The sequence below is a fragment of the Spermophilus citellus genome (assembly GCF_964194105.1).
Source record: "Spermophilus citellus genome assembly, chromosome: 2".
Lineage (NCBI taxonomy): Eukaryota > Metazoa > Chordata > Mammalia > Rodentia > Sciuridae > Spermophilus > Spermophilus citellus.
Genome location: NC_138183.1, coordinates 33,794,256 through 33,810,872, shown reverse-complemented (window position 1 = coordinate 33,810,872; position 16,617 = coordinate 33,794,256). Strand labels below are relative to the sequence as shown.

The following is a 16,617-nucleotide window of genomic DNA, read 5'->3' as shown; positions in this document are numbered from 1 at the left end:
AGCCCAGGGCATCTCACTTTAGGGGGGACAGCTTGGTAAACTGGCTCCCTCAGCTGAGGGGTTGGGGGCTGGGCCTTTCCAGTCTCCTGTCCCAGAGCAGAGAGGAACAAGTCACACTGAAACACTGGCTGCAACTCTGCCCCCTGCCCCTGTCTCACCTCCAATCTGTTCCCTCACCCATCCTCCATGCAACCCCAAACAAAATCTGATGGTTACACGCCAGCTTCCCAAAGAGGGCTATTTTACCAACCTCACCCTCCCTGCTCCCACATCACACCCTCCTCCCCTGCTCCCCCAGCCCCTCAGTAAGTGTGCACTTACTGAGCACACTCAGTCCTGCTCAGGCTTTGGCTCAGATCTCACCTTTTCTGTGTGGCTTCCAGACTGAACCCCTAACAGGCCAGGTCAGTTGCAACCTTATTCTATGTCCACACCTGAACCCTCTTTCTAGAACTCTCTCTCTCTCCCCTACTTGACTGTGGGCTTTCCAAGGACACAACTGGTTTCTGCACATTCTTGTTTCCCCAGCCCTTAACATAGAGGCTAGCACATACTGGAGCTCAGGAACTGCATCAATGGACAGGTAAGCGAATGCATAAACAGAATAACCAGGGAGACGAAGGTCCAGGCCGCAGAAATAATGGAGGAACTGCCCACCGGAGTCGGGGCTTTAAAGGGACTGCACTGTTTAGTGATCAAGCATAAAATAACACCTGGCATAATCTCTAACAGCAGATCACAAAGTGTTTTCAGATTTTTATCTCATTTGATCCTAGAAAGCCCAGAGGTGAACTCCTTGCCTCGAATTTCACAACTGAAGATTACAGGGGAAAGCAATTAATCTCAACAAGAACTCCAAGCCGCAGCTCTTCCGGTCTACCCAATTTTTACAAGGGACACAAAAGGCTGAGTTAGAGCAGGTATATTGAATTCTGGAATGTTTTCTGAACTCACAGGTAGCCCTAAAGAGCATTCAATTAGGCTGGAAATATACGAAGATTCAACAGAGGCTGAGATAATTTTTCGGATGCTAAGTTTCTAATAGGTAATTACTGGAGATGGGGATGCTAGGGGCTTTCTGAGCAGGTGCTATGATTACCAATTAATTTCAGCAATTAACACCTGTGTCTGAAGATGGCACACGTTCCCACCACTCAGAGCACTGGGCCCAGCGTCCAGCTCTGCCACTCCCACAGCAGGGGAATGAAGGAAGCGGAGGGACGATAAAGAGGCCAAGGGAGAAATCAGCGCCAGAGTAAACACCAGGCCACCCGGTCTCCTGGCCAGACATCGCTGGCCAATCTAGTGAGTCACTTCCTTGCCACCAACACCAAGAAGAAAACTATCAGATTTACGGCTGGGAGTACAGCTCTGGGGCGACCTGCTGGAGGGTGAATCTGACTTTGCCACGAGCTGTGCAGCCTTGGACAAGTTGTTTCTCTGGGCCTCAATTCCTCATCTAGAAAAGGAGAATTAAAATAGAACCTATTTTCTAAGGTTTTGTGTGGACCAAACAAGCTAGTTCATTTAAAGCACTAAGCACATTACTTGACACAAAGAAGGGGCGCACTCAGCACCACCTCTTCTTTCACGAATAGGAAAAATCATTCGTGTAACCGTGTCTATCACTAAAACCTCTGTAAGAAGCCAAAGTTGCAAAGTCCAGGCAGGGACCTCTGATGGTCTGATCCAGCGATGAGCTTTGGAACACCAAGACCAGGGGTGATACACAGATGCTCACTCGGGCCAAAGTGGTGTCTGCCAGAGTGTCACTTGAGGAGGATCTTGAGGCTCATCTCAATTTGGGGAAGGAGGACATGAGCCCAGAAAGCATCCACACAGGGGTTATCCCGATCTGAAGGATGACAGACTGACTTCAGGAAGCCTCCCACATGACTCCTCCACACTAAGGCGTAAGACAGACCCCAACTCCACACAGGCAGGTGGTCCCTGAGTAGACGCCCCATACTACCAATAAGCCTTGGAGTGCCTGGGACCCACCTAGGGTCAGTGACAGCAAGCACAAATTCTAACCCTCTCGTAGAAGGCTCCTACCTTACTGTCACAGAAATATAAGAGCACCTAGGGGATAAACTGAGGCATGAAGAGGGATGTGGTTAGTTCAGTCTCTCGATTTGGAATGACAAAGTCAGGCTATGTGGGCCCCAAGTACAACACCACATTTCACAGAAGAAAGTCCTCTAAAAAAGTTAAATTATTACTAGTTAACCATCACAGGTTATTCTGAGTCTCCTGCTCCATCAAGATGAACAGGAATTAGCCTGAAATCAATCAAGTACACTGACCATCCTGCAGCACTTGAGGAAGAGCAAAAGCTGGTGACCAGGGGTCTCTGAGACACTGGGAGGCATCCAGGTGCTGTGGTCGGGAACCTCAGTAAGCACCCGTGGCCTCTCCAGGACTTCTGTGTTAGGGAAACCCACATGCCAGAGCCACTGAGAGCCTCGTCTCACACAGTCCCTACCCTTCACAATCCGCCACAGGACTTCTGAATCACAACCTCCAGGAAGGCAACTCGGCAATCTCTCCTTGGAAAACAATCCCAGTGATTCTCAGGTGTGGCCGGGTCTGGGTACCACTGAAGATGGCAGCCAGCTCTGGGTACCACTGAGGATGGCAGCCAGCTCTGATGTGGTATGGCAGACACTGCTACCAAGGCCTTCCTGGTAGAGCAACCAGGGAAAAGATGCAGAGCATGGGAGGCTCCCTGGAAGAAGCAGAACTGGAGCGTGCAGTCTTTACTGAGGGCAGAAGGGGAGAAGGGACACCCCTGTATGTATGCAGCTATGATGAGGGCCCTGCAGTGGGACCCCCAAGTCAGCTCCGACCAACTGTCAGCTTGGGGACAAATTCCATAATCTAAATCTCAGATCCTCTCTATAAGATGGAGACAACATTCCTAGCATACAGTAAATACTCAGTGTTAGCTTTAAAAAAAAAAAATGCAGAGACACACACAGAAGGCCCGGATGAAATCATCTTGCCTTGATTTAGGAAGCCAGGAAAAGCAGAAGAGGAGGTACAGGGAAGGGTCTGAACATGAGACCTTAGAATGCCACACTCAGGGTTCTGGCTGGGGAGCCTTCAAGGGAGAGGCAGAGCTGGAGACAGGGAGCAAGTGGGGGCCACTACAAAGGCCTGGTCTGGACCAAGGCAGAGACAAAGAAGAGTGTGGTTTCAGGGCCCAGGGCAGTGGCCCAACAGCTCGGGAGGCAGAAGCAGGAGGATTGCAAGTTCAAAGCCAGTCTCAGCAAAAATGTGAGGTGCTAAGCAATTCAGTGAGACCCCGTCTCACAAAATAGGGCTGGGGATGTGGCTCCAGTGGTTGAGTGCCCCTGAGTTCAATCCCCTAGTACCAAAAAAAAGAAGGGTGTGGATTTCAGGGCCATGCCAAAGCCCACTGGGCAGACAAGTCCCGGATTTACCTAGAGTTTTAAAACCTGGTAGAAGAGGTGGTGCCATTAGGAGGGATATAAAAAGGCTTTAAGGTCACCTCAACTACTCTGGGCAAGGAGAAAAGGTGTCTTTAGACAGAAGATGTCAACATGTTAAACAGATGGGTAAAATGCTAGATTTAGTAAACATGGGCAGCCCGTGAACACAGGCTGCAATCTCCAAGTAGGTTTCTAAAGTAGGTTTCTAAATTAATTCACATCAATGTCCCAGGGTTGGGGAATGGGTAAGAGCAAACCACAGTACATGCCATGGATGGACTACCATATGGTGGCTGAAAACAATATTTGCAAGAATGAAATCTTACTAGTAATATAAATTAAGTTGCATTAGAACATCTGTGTAACACTTGGAAAAGAATTCTAAGAAATAAAATATTGAGTCACCAAGAGAAGATTATGGTTAAAAGCTTTTTTTTTTTTTTTTTCCTAAAAGGCATGGAAAGTACAAAGGGCTCACACACAGGGAAAGAAGCTTCTTTCACCATCCACTTAAATGTGCAAACTCGGCTATGCTGAGATTTTCATACATTAGACTGGCAATGATCCAAAAGTTTGATCACATATTCTGTATGCCAGAGAAAGACAGGCACTCATATGCTGCTGATGTTGGGGGGGCAGGGGGCAGGTAACTATTGTGGCTGGCAGAATAAATGGCCCCCAAGGTGTCTACATCCTTATCTCTAGGCACTGTAGATATTCTACATGACCTGGTAAAGGGACATTCAGGCTTGGATGGAATAGAGGTCACCATCAGCTGAGTGGTGAGCAGCCTCCATGACCCAGGTGGGCCAGGGTCATCTCAAGGTTCCTTTCAACGTGGCAGGTGGCACAGGAAAGCAGAAGGCTCAGAGGTAGAGGAGGCATGAGGAGGGAAGAGAGGCGGGAGTAAAGCTCTGTTGCTGGCTGTGAAGATGGAAGGGCCCCTGAGCCTGGGAATGCAGGCCACTCCAGAAGCTAGAAAAGGCAAGGAGCAGAATTCCCCCTAGTGCCAGAGAGAGCACCACCCTGCAGCACCCTAATTCTAGCACAGGGAGGCCCATTGCCTCTGACCTCCAGAACTGTTAACACAATAAATCTGTGTCGTTGTGGTAATTGATTACAGCAGCCATGGGAAACAAGCACACCTTCAGGGAGATCTGACACTATCCATCAAAACTACAAATGTCCCTTATGCCCTCCCTAGGGAAGCTCCTGCAGCGACAATTGAGCACCTGTAAAATGATGTGTGTATCCGACTGGTCACTGTGGCATGAATGAAAACAGCAGGAGACTAAATGACCACAAAGGGCTGGTGAAATAAATTAGCATACAATAAAATATTGTCAGGCTATTGGAAATCAAGGGAGGTTTTTAAGTACCGATGCAGAAAAACTGCCAGAGTATATCAAGTGGAAAAAGCCAAGTGCAGAACAGTGTAGAATCTGAAGAAGGCTGAAGTCAACCACCTCGTCTGCCTGTATATGTATCAAAGAGTGGTTTCCAGGGGACATGTGGCAATATCTGGAGGCATTTCTGATTAAATAATCCTTTTTAAAAAGATAAATTAAAAACACATTTTTCTATAAGGAACAATATTAATCCAGCCTAGAGAACCTCCACCCCCACTTATCTGAACACCTCTAATTAGTCCTCCATGACTCATCCCATCAGCTGGTAAGCCTGTCCAACTCTGTCCATCCTAAAAACCTTCCCCTCTCTCTCCAAACTGGGTCAACTGCACCAGAGTTACCCAAATCTTCCTGCTCAAGTTTGTTCCTTTGTCTAGCCTGCCCATCAGTCTGTGAGCCACACAGGGGTGGGGACTTCCCTGGTTTCCGCAGTACCTCCAACGCCAAATCCTGGTGGGAAGTAGGGTCTCAGACAACCTTTCTTGCAAAAAAAAGAATGAATTAAAATATCAGAACCCGAGTTTCTAAGGTTCTACTCGCTCTCCAGATTGTTTTGAAAGGCCAAAGTCACTCATTCCATGACCCTCCAGTGTCCCTAGGCAAGCATCCTCCTCAACCCCAGAGCCAAACTCCGGGAAAGAGCTACCGGCACTTTCTGTGTTCACATCCTCCTCAGTCCTCCACCAATGCCATCCTGCAGACCTTCACCATCTGGGGCTCTCCTGCCATTGACAGACCAGTGCCGTCTTCCCTTTCCCTCTACAGGGTTGCCGGTGCTATTGTAACAGTAAGATGAGTTAGTATGTACAAAGCTCTTGGACTTGGGCCTGCGTATGGGTAATCCATTAATATTAATAGAGTAGATTATTGACAAAATGGACAGCAGGTATTCCCCTCCCTGTCGCCGGGCATGGCAAATGAGTCTGCCAGTCTTCCCCACCAGGTGGTACCATCTGTATCCCACTCTTCTTATCTGGGATGGTCTTGTAACTTGCCTAGGCCAAGAGAATGTGGCAGAAGTGAACAGTGTGTTTCAGATGCTAGGGACACTGCTGCTGACACAGGACAGCCCAGGCTGGACACCTGAAGGATGAAAGAGAAGCAGTCCCATCACCCCTGTGGTCAAAGCCAACATCCAGTCAACTCTCAAAAAAAAAAAAAAAAAAAAAGCCACCCAGATCCCTTACACAGCTGTGGGCAAACTGTTGATCACAGCTGTGTAAAGAAGACAGATGAGACCAGAATGGCAAAAATGCTAAATAAATGGTTGTTGCTTTAATAAAGCCCCAAGGTCTTGTAGTAACTGACACATTCCCCTTGGATAATTCCTCCTATTCCAGAGTTCAGGTTGTCATCAACATGCTATCAACTTCCTATCCTCGGGCTCAGACCCTCCTGTGCCCTCCAGACCCCCAGATCTGGTCCCCTGCTGGAAACTCTGAGGTGTGCTTGAGGCCACGCTTTTCTCACACCTGCCCCTTCTCCTGTGTTCTCCAGCTCAGTGTCTTTACCATCAACCAGAAATCCAGAGGTAGTCTTTGTCGTCACCCTTTCCCTTGCCCGCTCCCCAAGGCCAGGTAGACATTAGAACCTGATTCCTGAGTAAATCTCAAACTCATCTCTGCTCTCTGCCACTGTCTCTCTCCTCTCCATTCTGGTCCAGGCCTCTCACCTCTTTCTGGATGCTACAGTCCCCTCCCAAGCCGCCTTTCTGACTCTAGCCTCTCTCTCCAGTCCATCTCACACTGCAGTGAAAGTGATCTTTCCAAAACACAAATCTGATCCTGTCACTCATTCCATGACCCTCCAGTGTCCTTAGGTTAGTGGGCCCTTCTAAGTACCAACCGGTCACCTGCCTTCTCTGCAAGGAGACTTCATCGCCACATCCTTCCCCGCTGTCCTCCCACTTGCTACCTTGTTTTTCCATTATGTGGTTCCCCCCTCCCATTTTTTCTGTCTTGGTTAATTTTGACACATTCTCCTTTCTGGACATCATTTCTACCAAACACCTTCCCCTCTCTCTCCAAACTGGGTCAACTGCACCAGAGTTACCCAAATCTTCCTGCTCAAGTTTGTTCCTTTGTCTAGCCTGCCCACCAGTCTGTGAGCCACACAGGGGTGGGGACTTCACTGGTTTCCGCAGTGCCTCCAACGCCAAATCCTGGTGGGAAGTAGGGTCTCAGACAACCTTTCTTGCAAAAAAAAGAATGAATTAAAATATCAGAACCCGAGTTTCTAAGGTTCTACCCGCTCTCCAGATTGTTTTGAAAGGCCAAAGTTTCTAAGACTCCGACTTCATGTTAAATACAAGATCCTTCCACTTCTAGTCGAAGTTTACCAGAAAATGCTCAAAGTTGACCGGTCCAACTCTAAGGAGTCCTTGACTCTCTGCCTCCCGGGGCGTCTGCGGCCGGCCGTGGGCAGGTCGGGTCCCCAGCGCTGCGCTCACCTGGCCGCCTGCATGAGCGCGCTCCAGCCGTAGTGGTTGCGGCTGTTGACCGAGGCGCCGCGCCGCAGCAGGAAGCGCACGAGGGGCTCGTGGCCCCCGGCCGCGGCGAACTGCAGCGCCGTATTGCCCGCCTCGTCCGAGCAGTCCACCGGCACCCGCGCCCCGGGCGCCGCCGCCCCGGGCCCGGCCGCTTCGGGCCCCGCCGGCTCCGCGCCCGCCTCGGGCTCCGCGCCACGCTCGGCCGGCTCCCCCGCTCCCGGCTCCAGCAGCCGGCGCGCGGTGTCCGTGTCGCCCTGGTCACAAGCGCGCAACAGCAGCTGGAAGGCCGGGGGCAGCCCGCCCTCGCCCATCGCAGCCGCGGCCGCCCGGGGCCCGCGTCTGTGAGCTCCTCCGGCTCCGCCCCCGGCGCCGCGCCCGCGCCCCCTTCCGCCGCCGCCCGCGCCCACTGCGCCGGGCGCGCGCTGGGCCGAGGCCGCGGCTATGGCCGCGCGTACACCACCCGGGCGGCGGAGGCGGGAACCCCGGGTTCCGGGAAGCCCAGAGGAGCGTCCGCCTCCCCGGTGGGTTGGCCCTTGACTTTTCGGCTCCCGCTTGTGACCCTCTCCCGCGGTTCTGGAGACTTAAGGCTGCGTGCGGGTTTTGGAGCGGCTGTCCAGCCCTCCCCGCGGTTGCATCCCGGGCCACCAGGCCAGGCCAGGTCCATAGTTGAACCAGCCTGGACAAGGCACGCGTGCCCAGCTGATGACCTGCGCCCTGCTCTTAATGGGTGCTTCCCCAACGGTTGTGTAGTAGCACACATTCCTCCACAAAATAAAAGAAAAAAAAATCCCAAAAAACAAAAACAAACTAAGCTGCTCAGACTATAAGCAAAAGAGTCTCTACAGGAAAAAAAAAAAAAAAAAAAAGTTCAATGTAGTTAAACTTCCTATTTTCCTGTTGCTCTATTTTACTTGGCCACTGGAGAGGAAGAAATCAGCACTCCAGGTGCTGAAGGCCCTTTACTTGTTTTTCACAAACTTGTATCCAGTTTGTAGAAGCTGTTTGCAAATGCAAAATGTGATTTAAAAAAAAAAAATCCTTTAACAAGGCCTCTGGCCTTGAGTTGGAGCTTCACAGAGATGTTACATCTCTAAAATAAGAGAAGTTACCAATTGGGCTCCATGGTAACAGATGGCAGAGGGAGGAAAGAAGGGAGAGAAGAAGCTCTCCCCTTCTCAGGTGTTGTCCTTGAAGGGTTAACTTGCCCAGAACAGTGGAAAGAAAAAAAAAAGCTGCTTTTATGTGAACTTCTGACCCCCCCCCCCCAGCTCCTTACACACTGGATATAAAAATCTGAAACTACCTGAATTCGGGGTTCAGGGCTTTGATTGATTACAGCAAAAACTGTGCCCTCTGGACCTGGCTGCAGCCAAATAAAACTGTTTCCAGCTGTCCTTGATGCCTTGCCTCATCTGTCTCAGTTGTTGATTGGATTAAGGAGGGTGCCTCTGTGCTCCAACTGAGACATTTTTACAAATACAGATTTCCTGGCCACATCTCAGACCTACTTAGTCAGAAACTCGGAGTAGGGCCAGCAACCTGTGTTTTAGCAAGCTCTGAGTTGCTTATGATGCATGCTAAAGGCAGACACACTGATCCTTACTGGATCTTCTGAGTTTACGGAGGACTCAACTGAGGCCTAAAGAGGTTGTGCCTTACTTTAGGCTATGCAGCTCTCCTGAGGGAGACTGTGCAGGATTCCTGTCTTCCAATATCTGGTCCAGTTCCCTTTCCATTCTCCACAAATATTTATTGAGTGCCAGCTAGTGCCAGGCACAGTTCTACAAGCTGAAAGGACTGAGCTAACAGTGGAAAGAGAATGTAAATACAGAACCCAATAAATTACTTGAGTGGTGGATGGTGACTGAGTGCTGTTGGAACAGTAGAACATACATCCAGGTAGTTAGCAGAGAGAGAAGGATATTATTTCATAATCAGTGGGCAAAGATTTCACTGAAAAAGGAACATTTGCAGAGACCAGAAGGAACTGAGAAAGCAAGCAAGGTGACATTTGGGGAAGGAGCCATCCAGGCAAAAGAAAAGAAAGATGCTGTGAGAAGAGTGGCGCTGCCCACAGATAGCATACCTCATGCCACCTGCCGTGGCACTGACACTAACATTCTCTTAGGATGGGGTCATTAATTTCCCTAGACTGTGAATTTTGGCCCCAAAGCCTAGCAAAAGGTCATACAGTAGGTGCCCAATGCATGACTGTTTGTGACTAAGTCTCATCTATATAGAATTAAAACAGCACAAACCTTGATGGAAGGAAGGAATAAGTCATGCCTTTGTCAGATCGGAGAAGATATGGATGCTCCGAGGAGGATCTCGGTTGGCAGGGCTAAAAGAAAAGTTCTTCTAGGTAAAATGTAAAGATAAAGAAAGTCCCCAGGGCTTAGATTGCAAAGGTCTTTGGCAGCAGGGTGAAGATTGTGGGGTTTATTCTGAGAGCAATGGGGAGCCATGGGAAGCGTTTGAGCAGGCAAGTTGCAGGGTCCATGCTCACCGCTGGGGCTCAGTTGGTACATCTCACCCCCTTCCAGATTTGGCCTCGATCATCACAATCAGAGTGAGGACAGCTTCCTTTGGAAGGTCTAAGAAAGTCATTTGTTTCAATGAAAATCCCAAGTATTATACCTGTCTTATTCTTTTTATTCAAATGACTTTTATTTTTACTAATTGGTAGTTTCATTTATAAAAATAATGTAAAAATTCAAATTCCAACTATACAAAGAGGCACAAGGCAAAAATAAAAGCCCCTTTCCCACCTCCCCCACTCTCCCAGTCTTACTCCCCATAGATAACCAGTAGTCACATGCATTTTATCCCCCAAACGTGTCATGTATATGTGAACATGCACACAAGAATGTAAGCATTAATCCAGCATCTCTATTGCAAACAGCAGAAATCAATAGTCTGGATCATTTAAGCAGAAAGAGGATTTAATACAAAATTACTTTACAGTTCACAGATCCCATGAAGACTTTTTTGGAGGCAAAACGTCAAGAACCATACCCTTAACCATGCCACAGCAGCAGCCTATACCAGGATGGAGTCAGCTCAGGACTTTTTGAGTATAAGTGGTTTTAGATTCAGAGCTTGAGGTGGGAGTGTCTGATTGACCCAGCCTGGGTCATGGCACGTGACCCAAAGGGAATCTAGGAAAGCCACTTTGGCATTTTGAGAATCTATAAGAGTGGGAGGGAGTTCCGCCCCAGAAGGGGGGGCACTCCCCAGTGTAGGAAAGGGGTTCAGATGTTCTGCAGCCAAAAAGTACAACAAATGTCTTCTGCAATCTTTTCTTTGTAGACATGCTTTTTCTCTTGGGGAGACTGCCTCTGTCCCTGTGGATCAGTGGTTAGCGAGTGTTCAAGCCCATTCTGATTGGTGTGAGCCCAGGGGTTTTACTGAAGCAACTGGGAACAAGGCCCTATCTGGTGAGGTTGTCAGCTGTCTGAAATGGGGGTCTTCTAAACCAAATGTGCTCACTCTGCCACCACCTGGGAGTGAGATCATCACAAAGGAAAGCAGATCAGAGTGACAGGAAGAGACCAAGGCAGAAACCTCTCATCCCCATTCTTTTTGGCTAGGTTTATTTTGAGCAGGGTTATCATCACAGACCACTTGCAATCCAAAGCTTAACAAATGCATAATTTCCTTTTTCAAATGAATGGGTTCGTATTTACTTTTTTTTAAAAAAATGAATGGGTTCAACTAGATGTGGTGGTGCACATGTGTAATCCCAGCAGCTTGGGAGGCTGAGGCAGGAGAATTGCAAGTTCAAAGACAACTTCAGCAACCTAGGGAGACCCCAAACAATTCAATGAGACCCTGTCTCTTTAAATAAAATACAAAAAGGGCTGGGAATGTGGCTCAGTGGTTAAGTGCCCCTGAGTTCTATCCTTGGTACCAAAAAAAAAAAAAAAAAAAAAAAAAGAAGAAGAAGAAAAGAAAAAGAAAAAATGGATGGGTTCAAATGATACATGCTGTTCTGAATCTTGCTTGCTTTTTTTTTTTTTTTTTCATTTAGAAAGTGTCTTGGGCATCATTCCATGTAGGTGAATGTCGATTGGCTGCATCCTTTTCAATGGTTGCTTGAAAAACCATTCAGAGGATATACCATAATTTATTTAATCATCTTTTAAGTGGTGCCCAATTGGCTTGTTTCCAGTATTCTACTGTTATGAAGAAATCTTGCGCTGAACAGCAGTCAGAGTCCTAACCAGGGATGGCTAGAACACTTAGTTGAGGAACTAAGGAACTAAAGGGCCATTTACAGAAATATGGACAGGTTTAGTCAGAGCCACAGGGATGGCTCAGTGCTCCAGGGATGGTAGAGATAGGGAGCAATTACCATCCCAGGCCTGAAGGGACAGGCCTGGAATTCCATAAGAGAAAACCTCCTCAGGCTACCTGATAGGAACCATGGCGATTGGTAGAGGGATACCGCCAAGCCACAGCAACTCGGTAGGAAGCCCTTCCCAGAGGAGTAAACACCTCTATGCTTTCCTCCTGCCCTCTGATCTCCTGCCAGTGCTCCTCATAGGAAACCCAACGGGAAGCCAGAGTTTGGGAGCCTGCTGAAGTGGCTCCTAGGATCAGCCTCCCAAGGCTGGAAGACACAGAAGAGGCTGTGGAAGATATGCAGCAACTCACTGCTTGGTGTGTGGTCCTTGGGCCAGCAGCTCTGGTACCTCCTGGGGGACCTGTTAGAAGAATAGCACCTGGGTCCCATCCCAGTCTCACTGGACCACAATTTGCATTTTAGCACTACCGAGGTGATTCAGGCTCACATCAACACTGGCAAAGTGGGTGCTGCATATTTGGACAGGCATCTCTGTGCTACTGTCTCCATAGTTTTAATTCCTTCTGAACTCTCTTCCAGCATTTTCCCCCATTGATGTCTATGTGGGTTTGTGTTCCCCGAGAATAAGATGCCTGGGTGTTCGCTGGCTTGTTTGTTTTCTGGGGAAAATGCCTGCAGAAGTCAGAATGACTTCTGATTTCTGACAGCGGCAAAGGATAAAGAGGGCAGGTGAAGAAGGGAAGGCAAGCTCCAGACCACAATGCAGGGCTAAGTGCCTGAGAAAGGAGACGGCAAGGAGCTGTAGACTGCAGGGCAGTTCTGGAACAGTCTGAGCTGCCCAGCTCCACGCGGAGGTCTCCAACAAAGGTTGCCTGCCAAGGTGTCCTGCATTAGGCAGAAAAGACCTCATGCATGCATGTACCTCTATCTGTGCTGGTCACTGACTGGGAGAAACCAGAGGACTCCCCAAAGGACCTGAAGGCATAGGAGCTGGAAGCTCTCTGTCACTGCACCCAGTTGCCATTCAGCCAACACGTACCAACCACCTTTTCTGTCCCAAGCATTGTGTGCTTTGAATGGTGGGAACACAGCCCCTGGCTCCTGAGGGATCCCATATAACTTCAGAACAGTGTGTTCTGTGAGCTCTTGTCATTAATTTGAAGGAAGGTAGCTCAGTTTGGAATATGTCATTGACAGCTTCAAGCAAGACTGGGCCACACTGGGGCAGAAAAAAATGGTCTAGGTAAGAAAGAGAAGAAACAGATTGGAAAGATGGAACAGGTGGTCAACTCCTTGACCAGACTGAAGGAGGTCAAGAAGGCTCAGAAATAAATAATCTCTAAAGAATATTTACTTTCAACTTCCTTTCTTTTCTAATAAGGTAATGATGTTGCAAAGAATTCTGATGTTGTACAAATATAGAATGCAAGCTCCTTGCGATGAATGCTTTTGGGTGCTGGTCACCACTGCCTTCCCACAATCCAGCACACTGTCCACCAAATAGAAGGCGATCAATAAAAAAATAATGGTGAAAAAGTAAAGAAATTGAATGAATATGAAAGGACCACAGAATCTCATTCTTCAGAAATAAATATAATACAATTAATGGTTCCACAAAATATTCCTTTAGATATTACCTTTTGCATGTTCATTATTTTACTAAAGTGGGATCATACTATTCAGCTCCAACTTGCTTTTCCGTATTTACTGTGTCTTAAACACATTTGTACGTTAACATCTTGCCATAGGCCATGCTTGTTAATGCCACTGTGTTACATATTATGTTATGGTATGGATGTGCAATGCTTTATAATTCCTAATGTTGGATATTTAGGTTGTTTCCAACTGCTGGCTTTCTTTTCTTTCTATCTTTTTTTTTCATACTGGGAATTTTTATTCCTTTATTTTGAGATAGCATCTTACAAGTTGTCCAGGCTGACCTGGAACTTGCAGTCATCTTGCCTCAGCCTCCTGAGTAGCTGGGATTGCTGGACACATGCGCCACTGCATCCAACTCCAACTATTAGCTTTAATATACAATACTCCAATAAAACTTCCTTATGTGTATCTCTTGAGCACTTGTGAGTCTATTTTTGTTGGATAATTTCCTAGTTGTGGAATTGCAGAATCAAAAGGATATTAACATTAACATTTCTAATAGATGGTGCCTAATTGCTTTCCAAAAGTTTATGTCAGTTTACATTTCCACTGAGAGAGTATGAGGGTATGTTTATTTACCTCCTAGCCAATACCAGAATTAATAGCCTCTTAAGTCTTTGCCAATCTGTTAGGTGAAGAAAGATTGCAGAAGAAGTTTAATTTGCATACGTTTTAAGCAGGGAGCTTAAGCATATTTTCATACTTTTATAACTGTTTATATCCATTTGGAGAGGAACAATCTATTTAAATCCTTTGACCATTTTTATTTCTGTTTGTTCTTTTCATTTCTGTAGTGATTCACATGCTGGGTAAATGTTATCTGCAAATATCTTTTTCTGATTTGCCTTTTGGCTTTGTATTATTTTTGAAGCCTTATAGAATTAAAAACATTTTAATAGTCAAATGTATAAATCATTTCCATAGTGGCCTCTGATTTCTTTTATCTGATACTTTTATTGCTGGATTTCTCTCTCTCCCTGCTTCTTTTTCTTTCTTTCACTTCATGTCTCCGAGCCAAAGTTTCCTCGTCTGTATTCCTTGCAAGGTTGACATTAGGGTGAGATGAGTCTAGCAATTTGCAACACCCAATGGTGCTCAATAACAAACAGCATGTATCTACTACTTGGGGCTTTAACCTATGTCTTGTAAGACCTAATTCCATTGCTCTTTTCTCTGCCAGGAGCCTCTATGGGGAAGCATTCCAACTTGGCATCCTCATGAATTGTAATCTTTGTCTGTTTTCTAATCTGACCACAGATCTTAAATGTGTTGGGTGTCTGAACAGAGGTCAGGGGCACAGATCCAGGCTTTTTGCAGCACACCTGCCTTCTAGCACCACCTGGGAAGAAGTAGGCAGGCCCCTGGGCACTGTGGTGGAATGCGTCACAGGAGACTGATAGCAGCACAGGGTTATCCTTCTCCCCATGGCTCACCCAAGCCCCACCCAGTGGGGGTGGTCTCTGGAGTTAAGAGGTCTGCAGGCTGTATCCGACCTCCACCTGAGCCACCAAGTTGTCAGAGGCTCTTCTCCACCCTGTATCTCAAACTCCCCATCTGTAAAACTAGGAAACTGGGCCAGAGTTGTGTTTCTGGAACTTTTTTGGCTTGAGAAGAATGGATTCAAAGGTGTGGACCCGATTCCCCCTGGTAAAACAAACAGAAGATACAGCCTTCACCAGTTCTCCCCAGGAAGCCCCAGCAGAGGGAGTGCCAGACTAACCCAAGATATCATCTCAGCTCTGGGAGGCTACTGGAGCCTGCAGGGCTTTCTCAGTTTCCCTAAACCCATCAACTAGACAATAAACCCTTTCAACACCTTGTAATTCTTCACCCATTACAATTCTAGGAAGTTATCTTTTTGACGTGTGATTACTCCATTAGGCTCAGCACCACGTTGTCAAAAACAGATCTTGTGTCCAAGATTCTTGCCTTGACCTAACTTTAGCCAGGCTCTTCTGAGCTCTCTTCTCAACTGCAGCCTCTAACATTCGCTCATGTCCAGACTTAAGCAAACACCAGCATAGTTTCTAATAGCACAAGGCCACATCTATAGGGTGACTTGAGATCCCTGAAGCATCCACAGAGCATAGGGGTCCCTGAAGAGTGCACTGTGGTAGCCAGAACTGACCCCAGGCCTTTGGCTTCCCTTCTTAGAGCATAGTCTAAAAAGGGCTTCTGACTGTGAACCCTCCCTCTATTTCTTTGAGATAACTATGTATTTCTTACAATTCAGGAGCACAAGGACCTGGAAGCCATTCATTTAAAAGGAATCATCAGAGGGGATGGGCCTCTCTCTCCCAGCTCTGGGAGAATGGAATCTTGACTTTGATGATGTCAGCTAACAGACACAGCTGACCTAATTAGCATGCACACAGACCAAGCCTTTGTAATTATTCACTTCCCTGGCTCTGCTGGGTCCCTGTTCTCCCTGACTTCTCCTTCAGCCCCTTTTGAAACACTCAGCCACCTCCCCACAAACAAAGCTGGGGTCAGTGCACCCTGACCCTCCACCCTGCAGCAATAGTATACTATTGACTAAATCTGTCCTTCACACTTTAACTAGCATCTGACTTTGTTTCTCTTTGACACTTGCTTCTTAGAGCATGCCTGGTCCTGCAGCATGGCACTGAGAGCACAGTAGATGCTCAGTATTTCCTGACGGAGAAAATACTTCCTTTGTTCCAGTTCCCTTTGCTGCGTAACAAACCATCCCAAAGCATCATGCTGTAAAACAACCACTGTCTTCTGCCTGTGGACTCTGTGGGCCAGGGATTTGAATAAGGCATCTTTCTTCTCTGTTCCTGGGGCCACAGTTGAGATTACCTGAAGGTTGGGCAAAGTGGGAGTGGCTTCAGGTGTCTAAGAGCCTCCATCTCCCACAGTCTACTGATTGAATAGTTAGAGGCTTGCCTATTCCAAAGAGGAAGGATTAAAGAATTTGCAGCTTAGTTTCACAATTGCCCAACTACCAGAGCCAGGTCTGGTGGTACTTCTCTTGCAATTAGTCCTTTGTATGAATCAGGATTCAAACTGGCTACATAGGATGGAAAACACAAAGACGGTGACTTAAATGAACAGACATTTATGTCTCTTTCACATAAATGCAGCAGGAAAGGAGAGTCAGGACTGGTCCAGGGTCCACAGGGTTAAGTTTCTGTTTCACCATTCTCTCAGTGGATAACTTTTACCTCATGACCCAAGTTTTCATATCTACTATCTGGCCAGGAAAAGGAAGGATAAAGAAGTGTCCTTTAAAGACACTATCATAGGCTCCCACCCCCTGCATTATTAGTAGGGGAT

General features: G+C 47.4%; 1 protein-coding gene across 2 annotated transcripts in view; it reads right to left on the bottom strand.

Moving 5' to 3' along the window:
* The window catches only part of ANKS6 (ankyrin repeat and sterile alpha motif domain containing 6), a 49,059-nt gene extending 41,342 nt beyond the window's left edge, over positions 1-7,717 (bottom strand). Inside the window, exon 1 of one of the 2 annotated variants that reach the window (XM_081278841.1) lies at positions 7,314-7,717. In XM_081278841.1, the coding sequence (XP_081134967.1) occupies positions 7,314-7,663 (350 nt within the window). In that variant the 5' untranslated portion in view covers positions 7,664-7,717. The remainder of the gene's footprint in view (positions 1-7,313) is intronic. The other variant, XM_081278842.1, reaches the window with a different exon arrangement.
* Between the last annotated feature and the right edge of the window lie 8,900 nt (positions 7,718-16,617).